Consider the following 18,648-nt stretch of genomic DNA (forward strand, 5'->3'; position numbering starts at 1 on the left):
CTTGGTGTAGTGCTGTGGGTTTAGGTAAAGGTCCATTGACCCAGTACTGAGCTGCATCTGCACTCAGCCTTAGCTGGGATGTCTTGTGTTGGGAAATGCTGTTTGGTTGTACTCTAGGGCCTTGCAGCTATACTAATAGTTGAGTAGAAGTCATGTTTTGACTCGTCTGCTGTCCTAGATTACCTCTTCTATATCCAGTCTCTGTTTCACTTGTTAATACCATGAAGAAGCTGAGAGAGATGTGTATGCAAAGCTTTGAAACTATGAGTAGTTCATAGTGAAGGGTGAAGTCTGAGCTGTAGGTGTAGTTGTGTGCAGCTTGGAAGAAGAAGTTGAGACTGCTGTAAAACTTGGTTACCATGTGGACAGAGATTGATTTGACTGTTCTGTTCATTTGTAAATATTAGGAAACAAGCCCAAGAATTTTTGTATATCCTGTACATTAGTGCAAATTTCCATATAATTACTGATCTTTGTCTTTAAATTTCTTTCCCTGGCAGCATAATTAATGGATTTGCCTTACCATTAAAAGAAGAGCACAAAATATTCCTATTGAAGGTTTTGTTACCATTGCACAAAGTGAAATCACTCAGTGTTTACCATCCACAGGTAAATTTTACTTGGTGTTTTTCTTACTAGTGTTTAAGTAAGCTTGCTTGAGGAGGTTGGGGGTCTTGAGTAGGTCTGCTGTAAATTCAGTTCTAAGCTCCAAAACTTCTTGCTACCTGGCCTGGGGAAAATTACTTAACACAGATGCCTGTAATGCTTCGCTTGTTGATAGAAAAATTAAAAAGTAAACATGTGTGTACACAATGATACCCTTTTTAAAAGCACTGTAGTGTTTATAGATGAAACATATGTAGTAGTTGGTTAATGTGAGAGTTCTTCGTATTTATCCACACAGAATTTTTTGTTTATCTTCTTGTCTGTAATGTTTAGACATAAAAAATTGCAGAAAAGTATGGTTTTAATGAACGTCGTCTATAAACACTTTATTCTAAATTACATGAAGCAATTCAGCTGAATTCAGTTTGTTGAATTTCCTGTTTTGAAAGGAATTGGGAATTTATGAGGACATCATTATTTAATTCACTAGATCCTTTTAGAAGTACACAGAAAAAAAAACACTTCTAAGTTGTGCCGTGCTTTTAATCCATCAGTTTACATTGATAGGCATAGTTATCATTAGGAGTGATACATTTAAAAATCCCAAGATTTACAGCTGTTCAATGTACTTATATCTAACTTAGGTTATGAAATAGAATATACTTGCTAAATCAGCACAGGACACCAAAATGTTAGTGAGTGGAAAGCACTCTATAGGGCTGGGTCATGATTTTTAAATCCTGTATTTGAAAAGATGAAGTGTGATGAAATGCAAAGTACCAGGTCTAAAAAGAAATCATTGTCATGTGTTATCTGTATTATAACACAGGAAGAGGTGAGGACAGACTTGCAAAGATTGGAAAGAGTTGTCTAAAGCCTACTTACCCTTCTGTTTAAGTTGTCTGCCAAATAGGTTTTTAAATTTTAAGTTTTTTAAATTACAGAAGAAACTTGTATTTTATTTGAGGCATTCAAAATTATTCTTGACTTATGCTAGTGACTTCAAAATATGTTCAGTTTCATAGTGAGAATTAATCAAACTCTTTTTCTTTTGCTGTAGCTGGCATACTGTGTAGTTCAGTTTTTAGAAAAGGACAGCACACTTACAGAACCGGTAAGTTGCTATTATTACATTTTGAACTATTAATACACCTCACATTTGTAGACTGTTTAAGGAGGTTTGGGGATCAAAGTATATATTTGTAATTGTTTATATTTGAGTCAAATATTTAACCATTTTGATCTGTCAAATTTTGGTTTTTTCAGCAGTCATTCAGAATATCTAAAACAACATTAATAGTACAGGTCTTACGAAGAGACAGATTTTACTCTGCTTATTTTGTTCTGGCTGAGCAGACAGGAGATGGTGGATCCAGAAGCAGTTTAATCAGAAATTAGCTTGCCTGAACTGTGCTCTGTTCAGAGATGGATGTTATGATAGAACAGAGATTTCTGACACACAGCTACCTATTGGTGCAAGGCTTTAAATCAGATCCTGCTCATGTCTGCCAGCCTTGGACAAAATCAGGCTTTGGTCTGGCTGCTCATAATTGCAGAGATGAATAGGTTTAACTGTCCTCTATAGTATCTAGGGGTTTGCTTCATTACACCCAATATCAAGTAGGTAAGAACTAATGTGTTTAATCAGTAGATCAATAAAACAACAGTTGCTAACAAAAGTGCATATTATTAGATTATGACCATTTCCTTGTAAAATGGAAATGGGATTTATGAAACAAATGGAAGTATGCACCTGAGCAGGAGTTCTCTTCTAGCTGGAGCTTTTCATATTTAATAAGATAGCAGATGTCAGGCATTCTATAATTTCTACTGTATGAGATCTTGTTTTCTTAGCTTTCCTCCTGACATCAGATAGGATGTAGCATATTTCCTAGTAGGAATCCAGAAATCTAGAACTAATATGCAACCAGGTTTGTTTCCTTTTATGATCCCAAATTAGTATGCAATTACAATTTTCTTTATAAACTTAGCATACACATCCGCAAAGTACTAAGTTCCTCTTCAAAAGATCCTGGTCTTTGCTTCCCCTTATAATTGTCACATGAGACTTTTTGGCACCTTATTTTTTAGAATCTGTGTATATTAACCAAGGCCTCATTGAGGACATAATGTCTGCTTTCGTGATTAAATAATATATACATGAAAGAAGCATGTATATCTCAGAGTTTTCTTGTGATTATATTAAATATTGTTTACAGCTTTTATATTTAAAAATCATAGAATCAGAGGATGGTGTTTTGAGTGTTCATGGTTTGCTAGGTAAGCAAGCTGGGTAAATAATTTATTAATTGTTAAGAAGGTTAAGACTAACATTATAGTAAGGTAGTAAAATCAGAGTTTAAGATCAACATACCTAGAATAGCTGGTCACCTGTAATTCAGGCATTTATAATAAATACTTTGTTAAAATATATTGATAGAACTTAATTGCTTGAGTTTTGGATTACATCCCCAAGAAGGTAGAGATTTAAAGCTGCTGTCACTTAAGTGGCAGGTAATTTTCCCAAAAATGTAATAGGGAATTTGCACTTTGATCATAACAAGTTAGATGTTAGGTTTTCTCTCTAGTATTTTGATTATTATTTTTGAACATGTCTTACAGACATATAACTTTGTTTTCTAAAGAAGTGAGTTTAGACCTATTAAAGTTATTTTTTTGACACTGAACCATGTCTGATTACTACTGTCACGTGGGACAAGAAATCATGACTTTTGTGTTCTGCTTAAAATACCAGACTTATTAATGCATTATAATTGAGGTAGAGTGGAATTATCGTGGAATTATTTTATCTTTGTCCTTACAGGTGGTAATGGCACTGCTGAAATACTGGCCAAAGACTCACAGTCCAAAAGAAGTCATGTTTTTAAATGAACTAGAAGAAATTTTAGATGTTATTGAGCCATCTGAATTTGTTAAAGTTATGGAGCCTCTCTTCAGACAGCTAGCCAAATGTGTGTCCAGTCCACACTTTCAGGTCTGTATTTACTGCATGTACAATGATATCAGAATTTTTGTAAGGTATTATTCGCCATAATGAGTTTTATTTGTTGCAAAGAAGTCTTCAATTCTATGTCAAGTTGCAGGGATCCAAACATTAGTTTTATTGTTTCTTCTCAAGAGTGCAGTATGTGCATTCATGTTGGATGATTCACTTCATAATACCATAAAAAAGCTGAAAAACTCAGTGTTTTCAGAAGTACCTGAACCCTTTCAGTGTAGTGTTTGCATTTCATTACTGGTAATACAAGTTCTACAAATACTGGTTCTTTTGGAAAGTATTTCTTTGCTTGAATTTCAGAGTTAATGGGTTATAGATTGAATCATGTCCCTAGCAAGGTAAAGAGCAGTGTTTCTGTCTCTTGTTCCATCAGCTCCATGACTCTCATTAGCACTAAAAAATCCAAGTATGATTTGCAACTTTCTTACCTTTCCCTATATTTGCCAAATGTTATAATTATTTGCTCTGTAAGAGATTGAAGAAGTGTTCCTTTTTTCATGTTGTCTTAGGTTGCAGAGCGAGCATTATACTACTGGAATAATGAATATATTATGAGTTTAATTAGTGATAATGCAGCAAAGATTTTACCCATCATGTTTCCATCCTTGTACCGGAATTCAAAGACGCATTGGAATAAGTAAGAAACACTTGTACAAATTTCTGCTACTTCACTTATGTGTAGTTGTAGGAGTTTGGATCTGTGACTTGCTAGTTTAACAGTGTGTTGAGCTGTGTATTCCATGACATTGAAGTTGCTGGATAAAGAGACTGTTGCCAGTTTTGAGGAAGTATTTAGAACTGTGGAAGATAGTTTTTCCTCTTTTAACTAAACAAGAAAATGTGTTTTAGTGCATCTAATCCATGACATTCTTCTATAAATCTGGAGCAAATTTGGCATTCATCTGTAGTTCAGATACTTCTAAAGACTAACTTTGATTTCTGATCACTAACCTATTTGCTGATTTGCATTTTCTTCTGCATTCAAGTGAAATATGCTGTAGATCAGATAATTCCCCCCCCCTTTTTTTTTTGTTTATTGTTTCTTTTCTTCTTTCTCCATTGATTTTTTTCACTTTTTCCCCCACAATAACGTAGTACTTACGCATAAAAACAGTCCTGGTCAGCTCCCTTCTGCAGCTGTTCCATTGTAAAGTGCCTCTTTGTTTGAGCTATTGTGCAACAGTATGGTGACAGTATCCCAGTCTGGCTCTAGCTGTGAATTGAGGATTGCTGATGGGCTGGCCAAGAATGAGTAATCAGTCTGCAATTAAACACTGGGAAAGAAATGGAAAATAAAGTGATGTTAAAGTGGTTGCTTACTGTCACTGGGTGCAAGCAGTAACAAATAATGTACTCATTAATAAAATTCCAATTCAGTGATGCAATTGTACATAGTAAATGTGGGTTGCTGTTGGTTATTTTTTTCTGACTTTCAAAGTCATGCATTCATTTATTCTGAGTAAAAGTCATGCTACCAGTACAGCTGCACTCTTACTTGTAACTTCATATACAATACAAAGTAATCATTTAACAGATTGCTTTTTGAGCAGCAGTACATTATAGACTGGAGCTGTAAATTAATCTGTAAAAGTGCCTCATAAAGCAGATTGGTTTTGTGTAATTTTTGTGATGTTTTCAACTTTACTTTTATAACACATTTCTTAAGAGTTCTGGCATAATTGCGTTGAGCTGAGTGCTGTTGCTGTGTGGCAGTTTTCAAATGGAATGGGGTCTTTTTTGCACTCCTTTTAATTACTAACTCTTGTTTTCTTCAATTTATCAGTTACCAGTAAGTTGCTTACATCAAGATCTTTAATGTCATACTACATTCTCTCTGTTAACCTTTATGGGATTAGTGTCAGCTACTAAATTGCACAACTAGGCCTGTATTGATACATGTAGCATTCAGAGTGAAGTTCAAATGTCAGAAGTTTAAGTGATGAGTAGTACTACAGAGTAAGAAAACTTCATTCAAAGTTGGTAATTTTAGTACTTGTGTTAGGCCTCTTGTGGGTAAATTGAAACTTCCACTAATTAATTTTATTTCCACTTATTCTGAAATGATGTAATTTTCCAGTTATGTAGGCTATTGGCTACTGTTGACCAGAAAAAGTAGATTTCAAAGTTTAAAGTACTCTGAGTTTCAACCAGAAGTTTTACTTATAGGACAATACATGGCTTGATATACAATGCTCTGAAACTCTTCATGGAGATGAACCAAAAACTGTTCGATGACTGCACACAGCAATTTAAAGCAGAAAAACTGAAGTAAGTTTTCGTGTCAGTGTGTCTGTCTGTTCTTGAGTATTTTGTTCAGAGTGCTTTAGCTCTGAAAAACCACTGTGTCATTAGTGAGAAGCTGCCTGTTTGATTCTAGCAGTCTCAAAGCTGACTTGCTGAAACTTTTTGTTATATGTGAATTTTAAATCTTCCTATCAATAAGGCATCTCATGTAGGCTTAGACCTAATACTTCTGGTATTACCATCTTCGTAAAAATTAAGTTTTTGAGAGGGACACTGCTAATGGTGGAGCCCAGTGTAGAGAATCTGTTGAACAGATTAGTTCACATCCTGTGTTTATTTTTGCATGCTTTATTTACCCAGTGTTACTTCCTTTCATGTTGTCACTCACTTTGTCCCAAAATACCTTCCCAGTATTTCAGCAATTTCCCAATTTTTCAGCATTGCATTGTGTGTTAGCATATCTTCATATTATTATATAATTTAACTGAAATCAAGTTGTTATTCTGCTGTAGTGCAGGTCTCTAGTACAGATTTTATTTGATGGAAGAATCCTACTAAAATGAGAGAAGTCAGAAGTATTAATGGTTTGGGTCTCATTTTAGGGGCTGGAAGCAGTTAGTGGACTAGCAGAAGTGGGTTAGTGCCTGCCCACTAACTGGATATAAAATACCTGGATTTGAATTTTATTTTAAATTTCAAAGTAATCAGGAATTCTTTCGAGTAGTGGTTCAGATTAGACACCTATTTTAAACTGGTATACTAGAAGTAGTACAGATTCTCAATGTAGCTTGATTTGTCCAAGTTTTGAAGTTTCCTGTTAGAATTCAAGAAGAAATAATCTTGTACTGTATCAAATTCTTAAGGTTTGAGTGTTTATAGATGACAAAATATGAGCATTGGCTCTTCAAAAAAAGACTGTAATTCTCTTTTTCCTGATTGCAAGTAAGTGGAACCCCTTTTAAATGAGAAATCAAATCTTTTCTTCTCTGATTTTTCCAACATTTTTGGGTGTTCTGAGTATGAACCTAAAGCACAGTGCTGAGCGATGAGCTGACAACACAAAACCAAAATAAAAAATCTCCCACCACATAAGAACTGAAAAGGGGGATGGTTGAAGGGTTCCTGCCTCCATCTTGAATTAATTTAATTGAGAGCTGGAGGCAAGTTGTGTATGTGCTTGCATATAACTGTTCTTCCTTTTTTTCCTGACATTTGGATCATCTGCTCTGTGCATTGAGAGCATTTTTAGCACTCTTAGTTCAAATTTTTTTTAAATTCTACCAACCTTCAAAGACAGGTGGATCATTCTAGTCTCTGCAAAATGATGTTAATTTGTAAGAAAGAAAGGAATACATACCCTAGATTTTACCTTTTCAAATTACATTAGGCATAAGAAAACAAACTTCTACTTTGTAAAAAAAACACAAAACAAAAAAAAAACAACCCACCTTTATGTCACCCATCTGGGCTTGCTACTCCCTAGGATGAGCATGGTTTTGGGGGGTACTTCTCTGTTAGAGTTCAATTCAAAATGTCTCTGGTGCCTTTTCCTTTAACCTGCTACCTGAAGTCATTGGGCTGACAAGTAAAAATCTCTGCCCTTTCATGGTCAGTTATTCTTACTCACCAATGTAGCATTCTAATATAAATAAAACAAAAATGTGCTTCCAGCCTAGATCAAAACTTTTTTCTGTTTTAATTTTTATTTTTAACAATGTACATGTGCTAAAGTTAAAATGGTATCAGCCAGTTTGTTGCTTTAATGAGAAAATCTGGAGGGTTTTCCCTTTTAATGTTGATTTGAGATCATGGGGTATTGATATGATGCAGATTATCCTGTCAACAGTGATGTTTTGAACAATAGACTCAAACAGGTATAACTAAATAATCTATTTTGTTGAATTCTTTTACTTCTATATGATTTTTTTTCCAGAGAGAAGCTAAAATTGAAGGAGCGGGAAGAAGCGTGGGTTAAAATAGAAAATCTAGCCAAATCAAATCCCCAGGTATTTAGAAAAGATTAACATGATCATGTTTAAATACTCGAATTTTGTTAAATATCAGTGGGGGGAAACAGGTCTGACTGATCATGGAAATAAAGGAATTTCACCAATTGTATTATGAAAGACACACAATAAAACTACTTTTCAATTTTGTAACCTTTCTCTTGTGCAAGTAATTATTTTTTTTAAAAAAGGTTTCTGAAAAGTATGATATGAAGTACTTTTTCCTTTCCTTATAATAGGACTTTTACCGTATTGCAGTTTGAAAAGCTGCTGTGCAAAATTATGGAAAAATATAGAGGCCATAATTGGTTTCTCTTGAAAAGCTGTTTTGCAAACAATATATTACAAAAGAGTTCTTTCTGCAAACTGTGAGTTTTGACTGGTCAGTTTTCCTTCATGTGAAATGGATTAAAGTAATATCGTATGTTCTTGTCTGGTGCATTTGTTCCCATAGTTGCACTGGGCCGCTCTGCTGGTGAACCTGCTGCTCAGGTCTTTCCTACAGGAACCATTCTGTCCAGCATTAATGATGTGGCTCCAGTTATGATAACAAAGCAAAGGTCCTTTAGATTATTCATTGGATGTTGAAATGATGGGAGAAGGAAATGGTTTGGCTTGGATCTCCCCCACACCCCCTTCACTTGCTTGGAGATGGCTGCCAGTTTTCTTTCAGCTCAATCATACGGTTTTCTGCTATGAACAAAAAACCTCCAAACATTCAAATTACTTCACAGCCAGAATTCTATTCTACTGTAGCAAGAAGCTTCATGTACTGTATATTTCCAAAACCATCTAGCTGAGTTTAAAGTGGTGGAGGAGAGAGAAAGGGTACTCTGTAAACAGAAGCGGGACACTTCCTGATCTCAGTGCTGTTTTAAAACAGAAAGTATGAGGTGAGGTAATCTCTTTTTCTAAGAAGAGGAAATTCGTAAATGCTTTTTTCCTCTTGGGTTATTTGCCAGCGAACAATTATTAAACTGCCTCAGTAAAATCTATTAAAATTAATAAAATGTCAGTTGACAACAGATCAATTAAATTAATCAAAAAGGACTATTCATATGAATGCAATAATTGACTTCCACCGACAAAACATTTCTCTAATGACATAAGTCATACAAAAGCATTGCTTGCAGAGTATTTGACTTGCTATCACAAATGATGGGCTATTACCTGTTTGTCTAAATAAGTGGATTGAGTTGTAGAAAAATTCAGAGTTCTACAGTATCAATTTCCTTTTCTTTCCAAGGAACTTTTTGTACATACATTTTCTGATACTGGTTAACACCACCCATATATAGGATGTTCTGCATAGTCTGCCTGAAGAAAGCTAATATTTGGAAGAAATTTAAAATACAAATTACTGAATACTCCACTGAATTGACATAAGGATATAAATGCTTTTAGTGCTTTAGATAATGGATTTTTAGGAGTTTCTTTTTTTCCTGAAATATCTATCTAACTTTTTCATTCATCTAATGACTGATGATTCTTGTTATTCAGACCTGTTCCTGATTGTGCATGACACAAAATACAATTTAATATTTTAAATCATTATATTTGTTAAATCCTTGCTCTTAGGGTTTTTAAAAATTTTTTCTCATTTGCATTGAGTTTTTGGTTCACTCAGATACGAAAATATTTATGAGGAAAAACTGATGAAAAGGTCTGTGTGTGTGCATATAAATAAGTTCTGAATTTAAAACTATATACATCTCATCTGAAATAAAATAAGATCTGATGTATTGAGATTACTGGACAACAAAGATTTTGGGTTTTTTAAATTCCTAAAGTACTTCTATAATTGTTTTTCTTTCCAAAGACAGAAAAGGTTGGGGTTTTTTTTGTTTGAAATCATATTAAATATATATTAGGTATATTTGGTCTTTTAACAGTGTATTTTTTCTTCCAACACAAAATTGCATTATCAAGTAAAATGATTGTGTTTGGATTACTATGTTCACAGAGCACTTAATGTATTCATAAGGTTTCAGATTGCCAAAATAGCCATGCAATACTGACAAAATCTGAGTATCTTAAAATTGAGTCTCAGATAATCAAACCATCTTTTTTTAATGCTGACTGTATTTTTTCAGCAGGATATTTCGGCCAAGTGTGAAAGTATTGGAGTTCAATTCTAAAATCTATTACTTAGTCCCTGGATGCATAAAATATTGAAGTTAATCTTAAATAATTAGTCATATAAATCAAATGCACAGTTACACTCCTAGTGTTTAGTTATTATGACTAAGAATGATTATTTTAACGTTTTGCATTTTATTAGTACCCAACATACAGTGACACGAGTTTGCTGAACAGCCCTGTTGCAATGGAAACAGACGGGCCTTTAATTGAAGATTTGCAGACGCTGAAAAAGACAGTGAAAGAAGAGGCTTGTCAGGTAAAGCCTTGTGGAAATGGCAAAGTGCTCCAATTTATGATTTAATTTCTTTAGATGACTGTTAATCATAAACTTGGCTTGCATTTTCAGCCCCATAACCATTTGTTCTATAGTAATAGGGTTCACCAGGGCTGCTACTTTCAAATGATAGTCTAGCAGCCAGAGGTAGTGTTATGTTTCTAATGCCTGTGAATATGCTACATAGTTTCTTCTAAGGTTTCATCTTAGAAACTTTTTTGGATCACTGTGACTTACTGACTTTTAACATGCCAGTTAATAAATGGCTGAGTAAAAGCCAGGCAGTTTTTTATTAAGGACTTGTTTATAGGAAGGAAAAAAAAATAAACAAGCAAATTAGGGTAGGTGAGACAGACACGGGAATGACATTAAGACACCATTATAAAATTAAAGGTACTTTGTTAGGAATATTGTCTGGTTTTGAGAGAGCATTGGTAAAATGGTAATGATATCATGATTGTTAATAGCTTAGAATTTCATAGTTGTTTCTAGTTTTCCTCTTAGCAAAAAAATTGGTTTTAATACTTGAAACTGCATAGATGGTAGGGTAAAGAGGAGAAACTATAAACATTTTTCCAGAGATTTTTTATTTCTTTTCCTGTAAGTGAGTATACTGATATGCAAGAAGTACTCTTAAGTAATGTGTAGTAATTAGTATGTTTAGCTAACTTTGTTCTGTTGTTATTTCAGGCACAAAAAGATCAGAAAAAAGATCGTCCTCTTGTGCGGCGCAAGTCAGAACTGCCTCAGGATATCTATACCATGAAAGCCTTGGAATCACATTGCAGAGCTGATGAATTAATATCACATGATGGGCATTAAACTATTACAGTGAAATATTATTTTGGAGGAAAAGTTGTTTTCTTTTCTGGACTCAGTTCTACAGTAGAACTTAATTTTTTGTGCCATACCAATCAGTTACACACAAAGTCAAAGCTTTCTTCAACCCATTTCTGTAGGCAATAACTTAATAGAGTATGCAGCTCAAGATTAGTAGTTCAAACAATGGTAAATTACCCAGTTCCATTGGCAGAATATTGGGTTGACTGTAATCAAGTGGACAAAATTTCCTGTAGGTGTTGTCATAGTACCAACTAGCTGATAACATGCAGTTTTTATAGTCACATTTGAGAAAAACGTTCCATAAAATCTTTCCATCTAAATAAGTGAATGACCAATAGTTGGTACTAATGATAAATGTGTGTTTTCAGAAGGAAAATTATTTCAGATATAAGTATTAAACTTTTTCTAGGATTTCTCAGCTTTACAGTTGTTTCAACATTATTGCTGTCTTGTTATATACCAGCAGTTTTGAAAATACAATTATTCTTTCGTATTATAAAACATGGCTTACAAACTGGTAACATTCATGACAATCCTCAGTCATCATTCCTTTCTAAGAATTCTGTAAATTCGTTTCTCTTTTACTTAGGGTAAAGATATATATATATATCTATATATACCACATCCTAATACTTTATGTATATTAAAGCCATATCTTCCAGTCTTTAGTGTATAATATGGCACCAGTATTCCAGATATGAACTGGTAGAAGAATTTTTCCTAAAATGAAAATTTGTTTACTATGACTGGGAATAGACTGAATATAAAATTTCATTTAATTTTTTTCAAGTCAATAAAATAACTCTTTCACTGTTTTCTCCCTTATCTGAGCTTTTAATACTCAGCATTTTTCTTGGGCTCTAGGAGTTCAATATTCTGTGGCAGATACTATGTGTGATTTCAGTTGCATCAGTTTTTATCTGAAAGATGAACACAACATCATAAGTATTAAAATTAAAAAAAAAAAAAAAAAAGAAAAAAAAAGAACAGACTCTTGAATTCCATTCTGCTTCTTTTTAAATGAGTCTAAGAGCTGAGGAGATAGTGACCATAATTTTACCGTGAAAATATTTTTGTTGTTGTTGTAAAGAGCACATGTGCTGCAAATACACCTCACAAGTGAACTGAAAATGCATCTGAGTTGCTGATGATCTTCAAATGCTGCTATATATTCCACAAGATTACTTGCATGTAATGAGCTTTTTGTTGTAGATGGAAAAGCACGGGAGGAAAATCTCTTTTAAAATATAGTGCTTTGTCTTCAATATTTGATTTCTCTCAGGGTGGCCAGTATTTTGACTTACTTATCCTGCTTACAAGCTGTTTGAAATGTGTTCTGCTATTCTAAATGGGTGATTAGTTTCTTTTGTCTCTGGCAGTAACATGATATAACTTAATGTTTAATGTCTTGATGCATAAAGAGATAAAAAATGTGGCTTCTTTAAAAATAGCTTTGTTTTACTTTTTAAGGAAGTATAACATCTCCTGCATCCATTAAAAAAAAATATTGCTCAAAGCAGACATTCATAGTAAACTTGTGCAGATGTAGTGCCTGCTGTTCGTTGGTTGCATTTAACATTCAATTTCCAATATTTGTTACATTGTCTATTGGAAGAAAATTGTGAGTGGTAAATATTGGCTTACAACACCTAAATTTAAAGACCAACCCAACCTTTAAGTGGAATGTCCACTGCGTCTGAAAACATTTCCTGTAAAACTTGAAAAAGAAAATGCTTTACCATTAGGATAAACTATATGAAAACAGTTTAAAGATGCCTTCTACTTTTGAGGGAAAAAGGGTGCTTTTTTAATTGTGTAAAGCAACGTCTATGTATTTTGATATACCATTGTTTGAACTTCCATCTTTAGCTGGTAGATTATCAGTTACCTTTGATTTTGGGTGTTCAGTATGTCTGTGCAAGAGATTGCTGAAAGGAATTATTCTTACGTTATCCAAGGGGGGGAAAAGCCCAGCTGTATATCAGTGTTTGATTGATTGTGTGATACTCAACGTATAAGAACATCTTTCACTGTCTAGATTTTATTTTTATTCTTTATTGAAGATAAACACTCACCAAAAAGGGAAGTATTGTGGTAATTTAGATGCTTCAAGTTCTCTATAAAGGCATATTTGAAATTTTGGGTCAGTGAACATTTGCTTAGGCAATATTCCAAAATCTTACCATCACTAATGGTTTAGCATGTTTGTTATCAATATTTATATATTTCGTATAATCTTGTACTAAACAATTCTAAAACTAATACATCCAAAATAAAAAGAAAAATTAAAGTAGAATTTTGGTGACTGTTGTTCTTCATAAAGTTCTGTCTGATACCTTCCCCCGTTTTCCAAAATTACACCTGTACATCAGGAATGTCGAAAGTAATATTACAAGTGTCTTTTTAGTGTGGCTTTAGTATGGCTTCATTTTAATATTGTACATACATTGTACCTTGTTTTATGGTAATAAGTAATAAAAATGTAGACTTCATATTTTGTACAGAATCGTCCTATGTACAGAATAAAAAGTTCCTAGAAACAGCAAAAATAGGTAAGTGGCACAATTATTTTTCATTAGACAATATCTGTAACATTATACGTTAGTGGAATGTTAAGTTCAAATGTACCTACATATTTTTTAACATTTTGTAATTCAATTTTTTGTTCTGGTATTGTTTCTGAAGAACTTCATACACCTGCCATTTAATATGCTTTTATCTAATTTTAAAACTTAAAAAAAAAAAAAAGGTGTATTATATGGACAAATAAAGAACATGTGAATTTTACTTGCTCATCATGAAACTAAGTTTAACACAAGGTGTTTGGGGGTGTGTTCAAATTATCACTGGTAGCAGAATGATCTGTACAAATTAACTTCATAAATTTCACAAAAGCAAGACAAAATTATGGAAAGGCCATTAAGTAAAAAAAAAAAAAAGGCAGGAATGATTGATACTCGGTAGAAAAAGCAGACTTTGCCTGTAGAACAGCAATCAGTACTAACATTTGGTAGTACCCTAATCTGCATATATTAAAAAAACATCTTTCATACCATAGTATTTTTCCCTGAAACATTTCTGTATTTACAAGCTTCAAGCAAAGTAGCCATAAAATCTGGGAGTATATTGTGGTACTCTGTACATAATCAGGTGGCAAGGATATAAGGAAAAACTGAAGTCTACAGCAAGACTTGTCTTCCCTCTGCAATCCATAAAAATCTTCAAAAGAACTAAGGAAATTACTCACGTAAAGCTGACATTCGGTAACTGGGGGGGTTGGGCCTGGGATCAAGAGCTGACTACTAGCTTGAGTTAGAAATGCAAGATTGGAGTTACAAGTTAGGTTGGTGTAGTGAAAGAAACAGTTTCTGCATGAGCTCAGTAGTAAACTCATCAGATCCGTGAATGAAAAACAAGATATTGAAACAACTGAGGATCCAGTTATTCACCTTTGGAAATCAGGGTTAGATACATCACACAATGTTTTAAATTACTGACAGCAATGACATTTTTTTCCACATTAATACGTTAGTGAGCGGCCAGCTTTTTCAGAAAATGACCTTTAATCCTTTCCCTCAAAGGAAATTAGTCTCAGGGGCTTTGACCAGCAGCAGTTTTTTGGCACTGCTTTCATGGTTTGGCTTTGTAGAATTGGAAAGGAAGTTGCTAGTGCACATATTGATTGTGTTTGGAGATGTGTTCATTTGCTTTACCCACCTCACAAACATACTTATAAGAGATAGCTGTGATTTCAGGTTATCCATGTTTGTGGATTGTTTTATGGGCCACCCACCTAAAAGTGGAGCACTTCTGCCCCTTGGATCTTGTCCTTACTGTGTGCAGTGATTGTGGAGACTGACTGTGTATAGCTAATTAAGAAATGCCATTCTAATGACCATATCGCTGTCTCCCTGGAGAGTGTATATAACTGGATTATAGTTTCTTTTCTATGAGGAGACTTGGCTTGGGCTGTCTTTACTTTATGCAATAAAACTTGGATGTAGTTAACCATTTTCTATGAACAAATTCCCAAAGGAGAATTTAGAGTGGAGCTAAAAGAAGGCAGTGCATTATTCCTTTCTCAGCTCATTGAAGAGCAGCACGGCTGCAGCTGGCTCTTGCTGGAGCCAGGCACGCAGGGACCGTATTCATTCCCTCCCTGGGGAGGGCTGCACACACTGGGGAAGATTTGTAAGCACTGACCCTGTGGTGAGGAGGGGAGAGAGCAGTCACATAATTGCCTTGAGCTATTTTAGTCATTTTTGTGATCCAAAAAACCACACTGAGCAAGTTCATGCTAGCATGAAGACCCTGCCGTAGTAATTTTTCTAGTTCAGTTGCTGTAGAATTCAAGATGCAGGAGGATTAGAGATGGGAAAGGAGGTGATTTGCTCTTATGGTTACTTGTTGGGGTATTTTCCTTCGGTTTTGATCTCAAATACTACTAAATTAATGTTAGGTATAGGAAAAATCCTTTTTTTTTCCTGCTGAAGTTGTTCTTTTATAAATTACAAATTCTTTATATATAAAAGAATTATAAAATTCTTTTATAAATTACAAAAAAAGGTTTTCTTTCTACATAACTTTGTATTTCATTTTCTAGGAGTAAGTCTTGTATCTTGACAAGTCCATATGAAATACATGTCTTTAGTTAAATTATATGGGAAATGTGTCATATTGGCAGTCTTTCCCTTTAGATGGCTGGTTTCCGTGGCTTCTCACACTTCTAAGAAGGGCCAGGTCTTCTGTGTGCCCAGGAAAAGGACATACATAATTAACTAGAACCAGATCAAGGCAAATTATTTTTCACCCTGATTGAGCAAGTAAAGCCTTACCTCTCTCCATAGACTTTGACTGCAGAAGAGATTTTATATTAAAAATTATTTTATCTTGTCTCTGCCTCAGTTTCCTTTAAGTTAATTTGCATCTTCCTCCTTCTCCCCTTAGAGCAGTAGATAAGGCTGAAGGGATTAAAGGAAAACTAAGTCTCTACCTGCGCCGGCTTTTAGTTGCAAGTGGCCTTACATTTGGATATCAGAATTCAAGACTTGTTGCACATGGAGCATTTCTGATTTTAAAACCTACAGTAAGATGAGACTTATTGAGGGTTTTTTGATCCTACTTTTTCTGCAAGTCAGCAGCAACATACATAAATATTTACTTGAATTTTAATTTCTTATCCCTGTCCTGCTTGCTTCTACTTACTTCCTTATTTTTTTTCCTTCCGTATTTGCATTTTTCCTGGCAACAGTTTACAGCAGTGAGATATTTTATCTTGCTTTGTAAGCTACAGAAATTCTGTGACAGTTTGGCATAGCAGATGATGACTGCTCCAGAAGAGTGAACATGCCAGTGCTTCGAATCATTGCTTGAGCTCACCTCCAAAGAGAGGCCAAGTTACACTTGAGAGGTATCTAGACTGCTTAGGAATATTATCAACAGCCTTCTAATGAACATCCCCACATCCAGAATGTTAATTTAACCTGTGGGTTTGGGGTGCTTGGCCTGTACTGGTGCTTATTGTGTGGATGTAAGAAGTAGCTAATTCTCCCTGCATTGGAAAGCTGTCAGCCAAGACAGGATAGCCTTGGTGGAATTCAGACAGCCGTGCAAAGTTATCACTTTTTTTCATAAAAATCCTGGAATAACCTTCATGTAGAAGAATTACAAGGTGTGGGCAAACTAGACTTCAGAAAATTGAAATAGGTGAGTGTTGTTTTAAACACTGTCTCAGTAACCATTCTATGAAGAGAGTGCTCAGAGAAGTATTTACCAGTATTTTTCTTCATCAAAAAAATTACCTTGGGGAGGGGCGTTAAGTAGGTTTGATTCATCAGAAAGCAAGCTGCTGAACAAATAATTTTTCTTCCAGACAGGAATGTTTGAGATTTTTATTACTTAAGAAATCTGTTTTTTCAAAGGTAAACTGGACTCATAAATGCTTTAGGAGCCTGCCTGAGCACGGCATGCTTTTTCCCTTGGTAGAAATAGAGGAGCTGGGATATGTGGATGGGCTTTACAGATTTCTAGTGTCCTAGTTGGACATAAACACTTCAATTCTGAGTTACACTTGTGTAGAGGCTTACAGATCAGGTCTTCCTTTGCTCAGCAGGATATTCCACCCCAGCTTCCTTACTTTTTGGGCAGTATATCTGAACAGATCCTGGGCCTGGGGTTCTGTGTATTTCCCTGTGTATATTGATGAAATACATGGGAGGTTCAGTTTTCTGTGGTTGTTTTGCTTTTCTTTTAGGGACAACATTCCCTTTTTTACTTCCATATGAGCAAAAGCTGGAGTTTCATTGTGTGGGTCACCCACCATCCCTAGTGTACTTTTGTGGAGTCAGTGGAATTGCTTTGGAACTTCACTGCCCCCTCCCCTCTCCCAGACACCTCCAAATGGCAGCCAGGGCTGGGGGACTAGTTTGGGCAAGTAGGAACAGGATGGTCCATCTCAGCAGCAGTGAGTTACACTCATCTAATACCTCGATCAGTCAAACATACATTGAGATGTGGCAGCTGTAACAGATGTTTAGGAATTTTTAAAAATTAAATTCTTACATTTTTAATAAAATCCCCTTTCTCACTGAAGTACTCTTTGTCCCGGTCTCCTTATATGTCCTTCGCTTTTGGGAAGCAGTCTCACCAAATACTGAGATTAACGCTTTGGGTGCCGGATTGATTACATGCCCAGCTAGCCAGCTGCACGAATTACAGTTTAAAGCACCGGAGATACTTCACCGAAGAGCCCTTGCAGTTGGCTGCTGCTTTCTTCACGGTAATATGTCGTTTTCTCCACCTGACCTTATGGCTTCTGGCCTAATTTTTCACATAAAAGAAACACTGTTTTCCTTTGGACAAACGAGCCTCAGGCCTGCTTTATTTATCTTCCGGGTAAGGAGACAGCAGCGGCAGGACACATCGCTGCCGGGTGCTGCTGCCAGAGCAGTGCGGGGGAGGCTTTGCCTTCCCCTTTTCGCTCACGTCCCGCCCTCTCCTTCCAGAGTAAACCACTCTGATAAAACCCTTGTGGAAGGGTTCCTGTGGGGAATCTTTCAGTAACTGAAAAAAGCTTACAAGAAAGACGCAGAGAAGCTTTTTACAAGAACATGTAGTCACAGAAGAAGGGGAATGGATGCAGACTGAAAGGATTCGATTAGCTATTAGGAGGACGTTCTTTACTGTGAGGATGGCGAAGCACTGAAACGGTTTGCCCCACAGAGAAGCTCTGGACGCCCATCCCTGGCAGTGCTCTAGGCCATGTTGGATGGGACCCTGAGCAGCTTGGTCTAGTAGAAGGTGTTGCTGCCTAGGTAGGCATGCTGGAATCGTGATTTTTAAGATCTCTCCCAAGATAAACCGCTCAATGATTCTACGAATACAATCCCGGCAGCGGGGAAAGGGCGCGGCCCGGGCGGGGCGGGGCGGAGCGGGGCGGGCCGGGCCGCCCGTCCCAGGCTCCCCCGCGGCGCGGCCGGGCGGGGCTGGCGGCGCGGCGGGCGGGCTCAGCCGGG

At 35.7% G+C, this 18,648-nt stretch overlaps 1 protein-coding gene across 3 annotated transcripts in view; it reads left to right on the forward strand.

Annotated features, from left to right (window-relative positions):
- The window catches only part of PPP2R5C (protein phosphatase 2 regulatory subunit B'gamma), a 72,871-nt gene extending 59,245 nt beyond the window's left edge, over positions 1-13,626 (forward strand). For all 3 annotated transcript variants that reach the window (XM_009101739.3, XM_050974828.1, XM_009101740.4), the window contains 8 exons: positions 501-609; positions 1,667-1,720; positions 3,431-3,601; positions 4,135-4,262; positions 5,792-5,893; positions 7,803-7,875; positions 10,157-10,273; positions 10,982-13,626. In XM_009101739.3, coding sequence (XP_009099987.1) covers positions 501-609; positions 1,667-1,720; positions 3,431-3,601; positions 4,135-4,262; positions 5,792-5,893; positions 7,803-7,875; positions 10,157-10,273; positions 10,982-11,113 — 886 coding nt within the window. In that variant the 3' untranslated portion in view covers positions 11,114-13,626. The remainder of the gene's footprint in view (positions 1-500; positions 610-1,666; positions 1,721-3,430; positions 3,602-4,134; positions 4,263-5,791; positions 5,894-7,802; positions 7,876-10,156; positions 10,274-10,981) is intronic.
- The last annotated feature ends 5,022 nt before the right edge of the window (positions 13,627-18,648 follow it).

The sequence above is a fragment of the Serinus canaria genome, chromosome 5, assembly GCF_022539315.1.
Source record: "Serinus canaria isolate serCan28SL12 chromosome 5, serCan2020, whole genome shotgun sequence".
Taxonomy (NCBI): Eukaryota; Metazoa; Chordata; class Aves; order Passeriformes; family Fringillidae; genus Serinus; species Serinus canaria.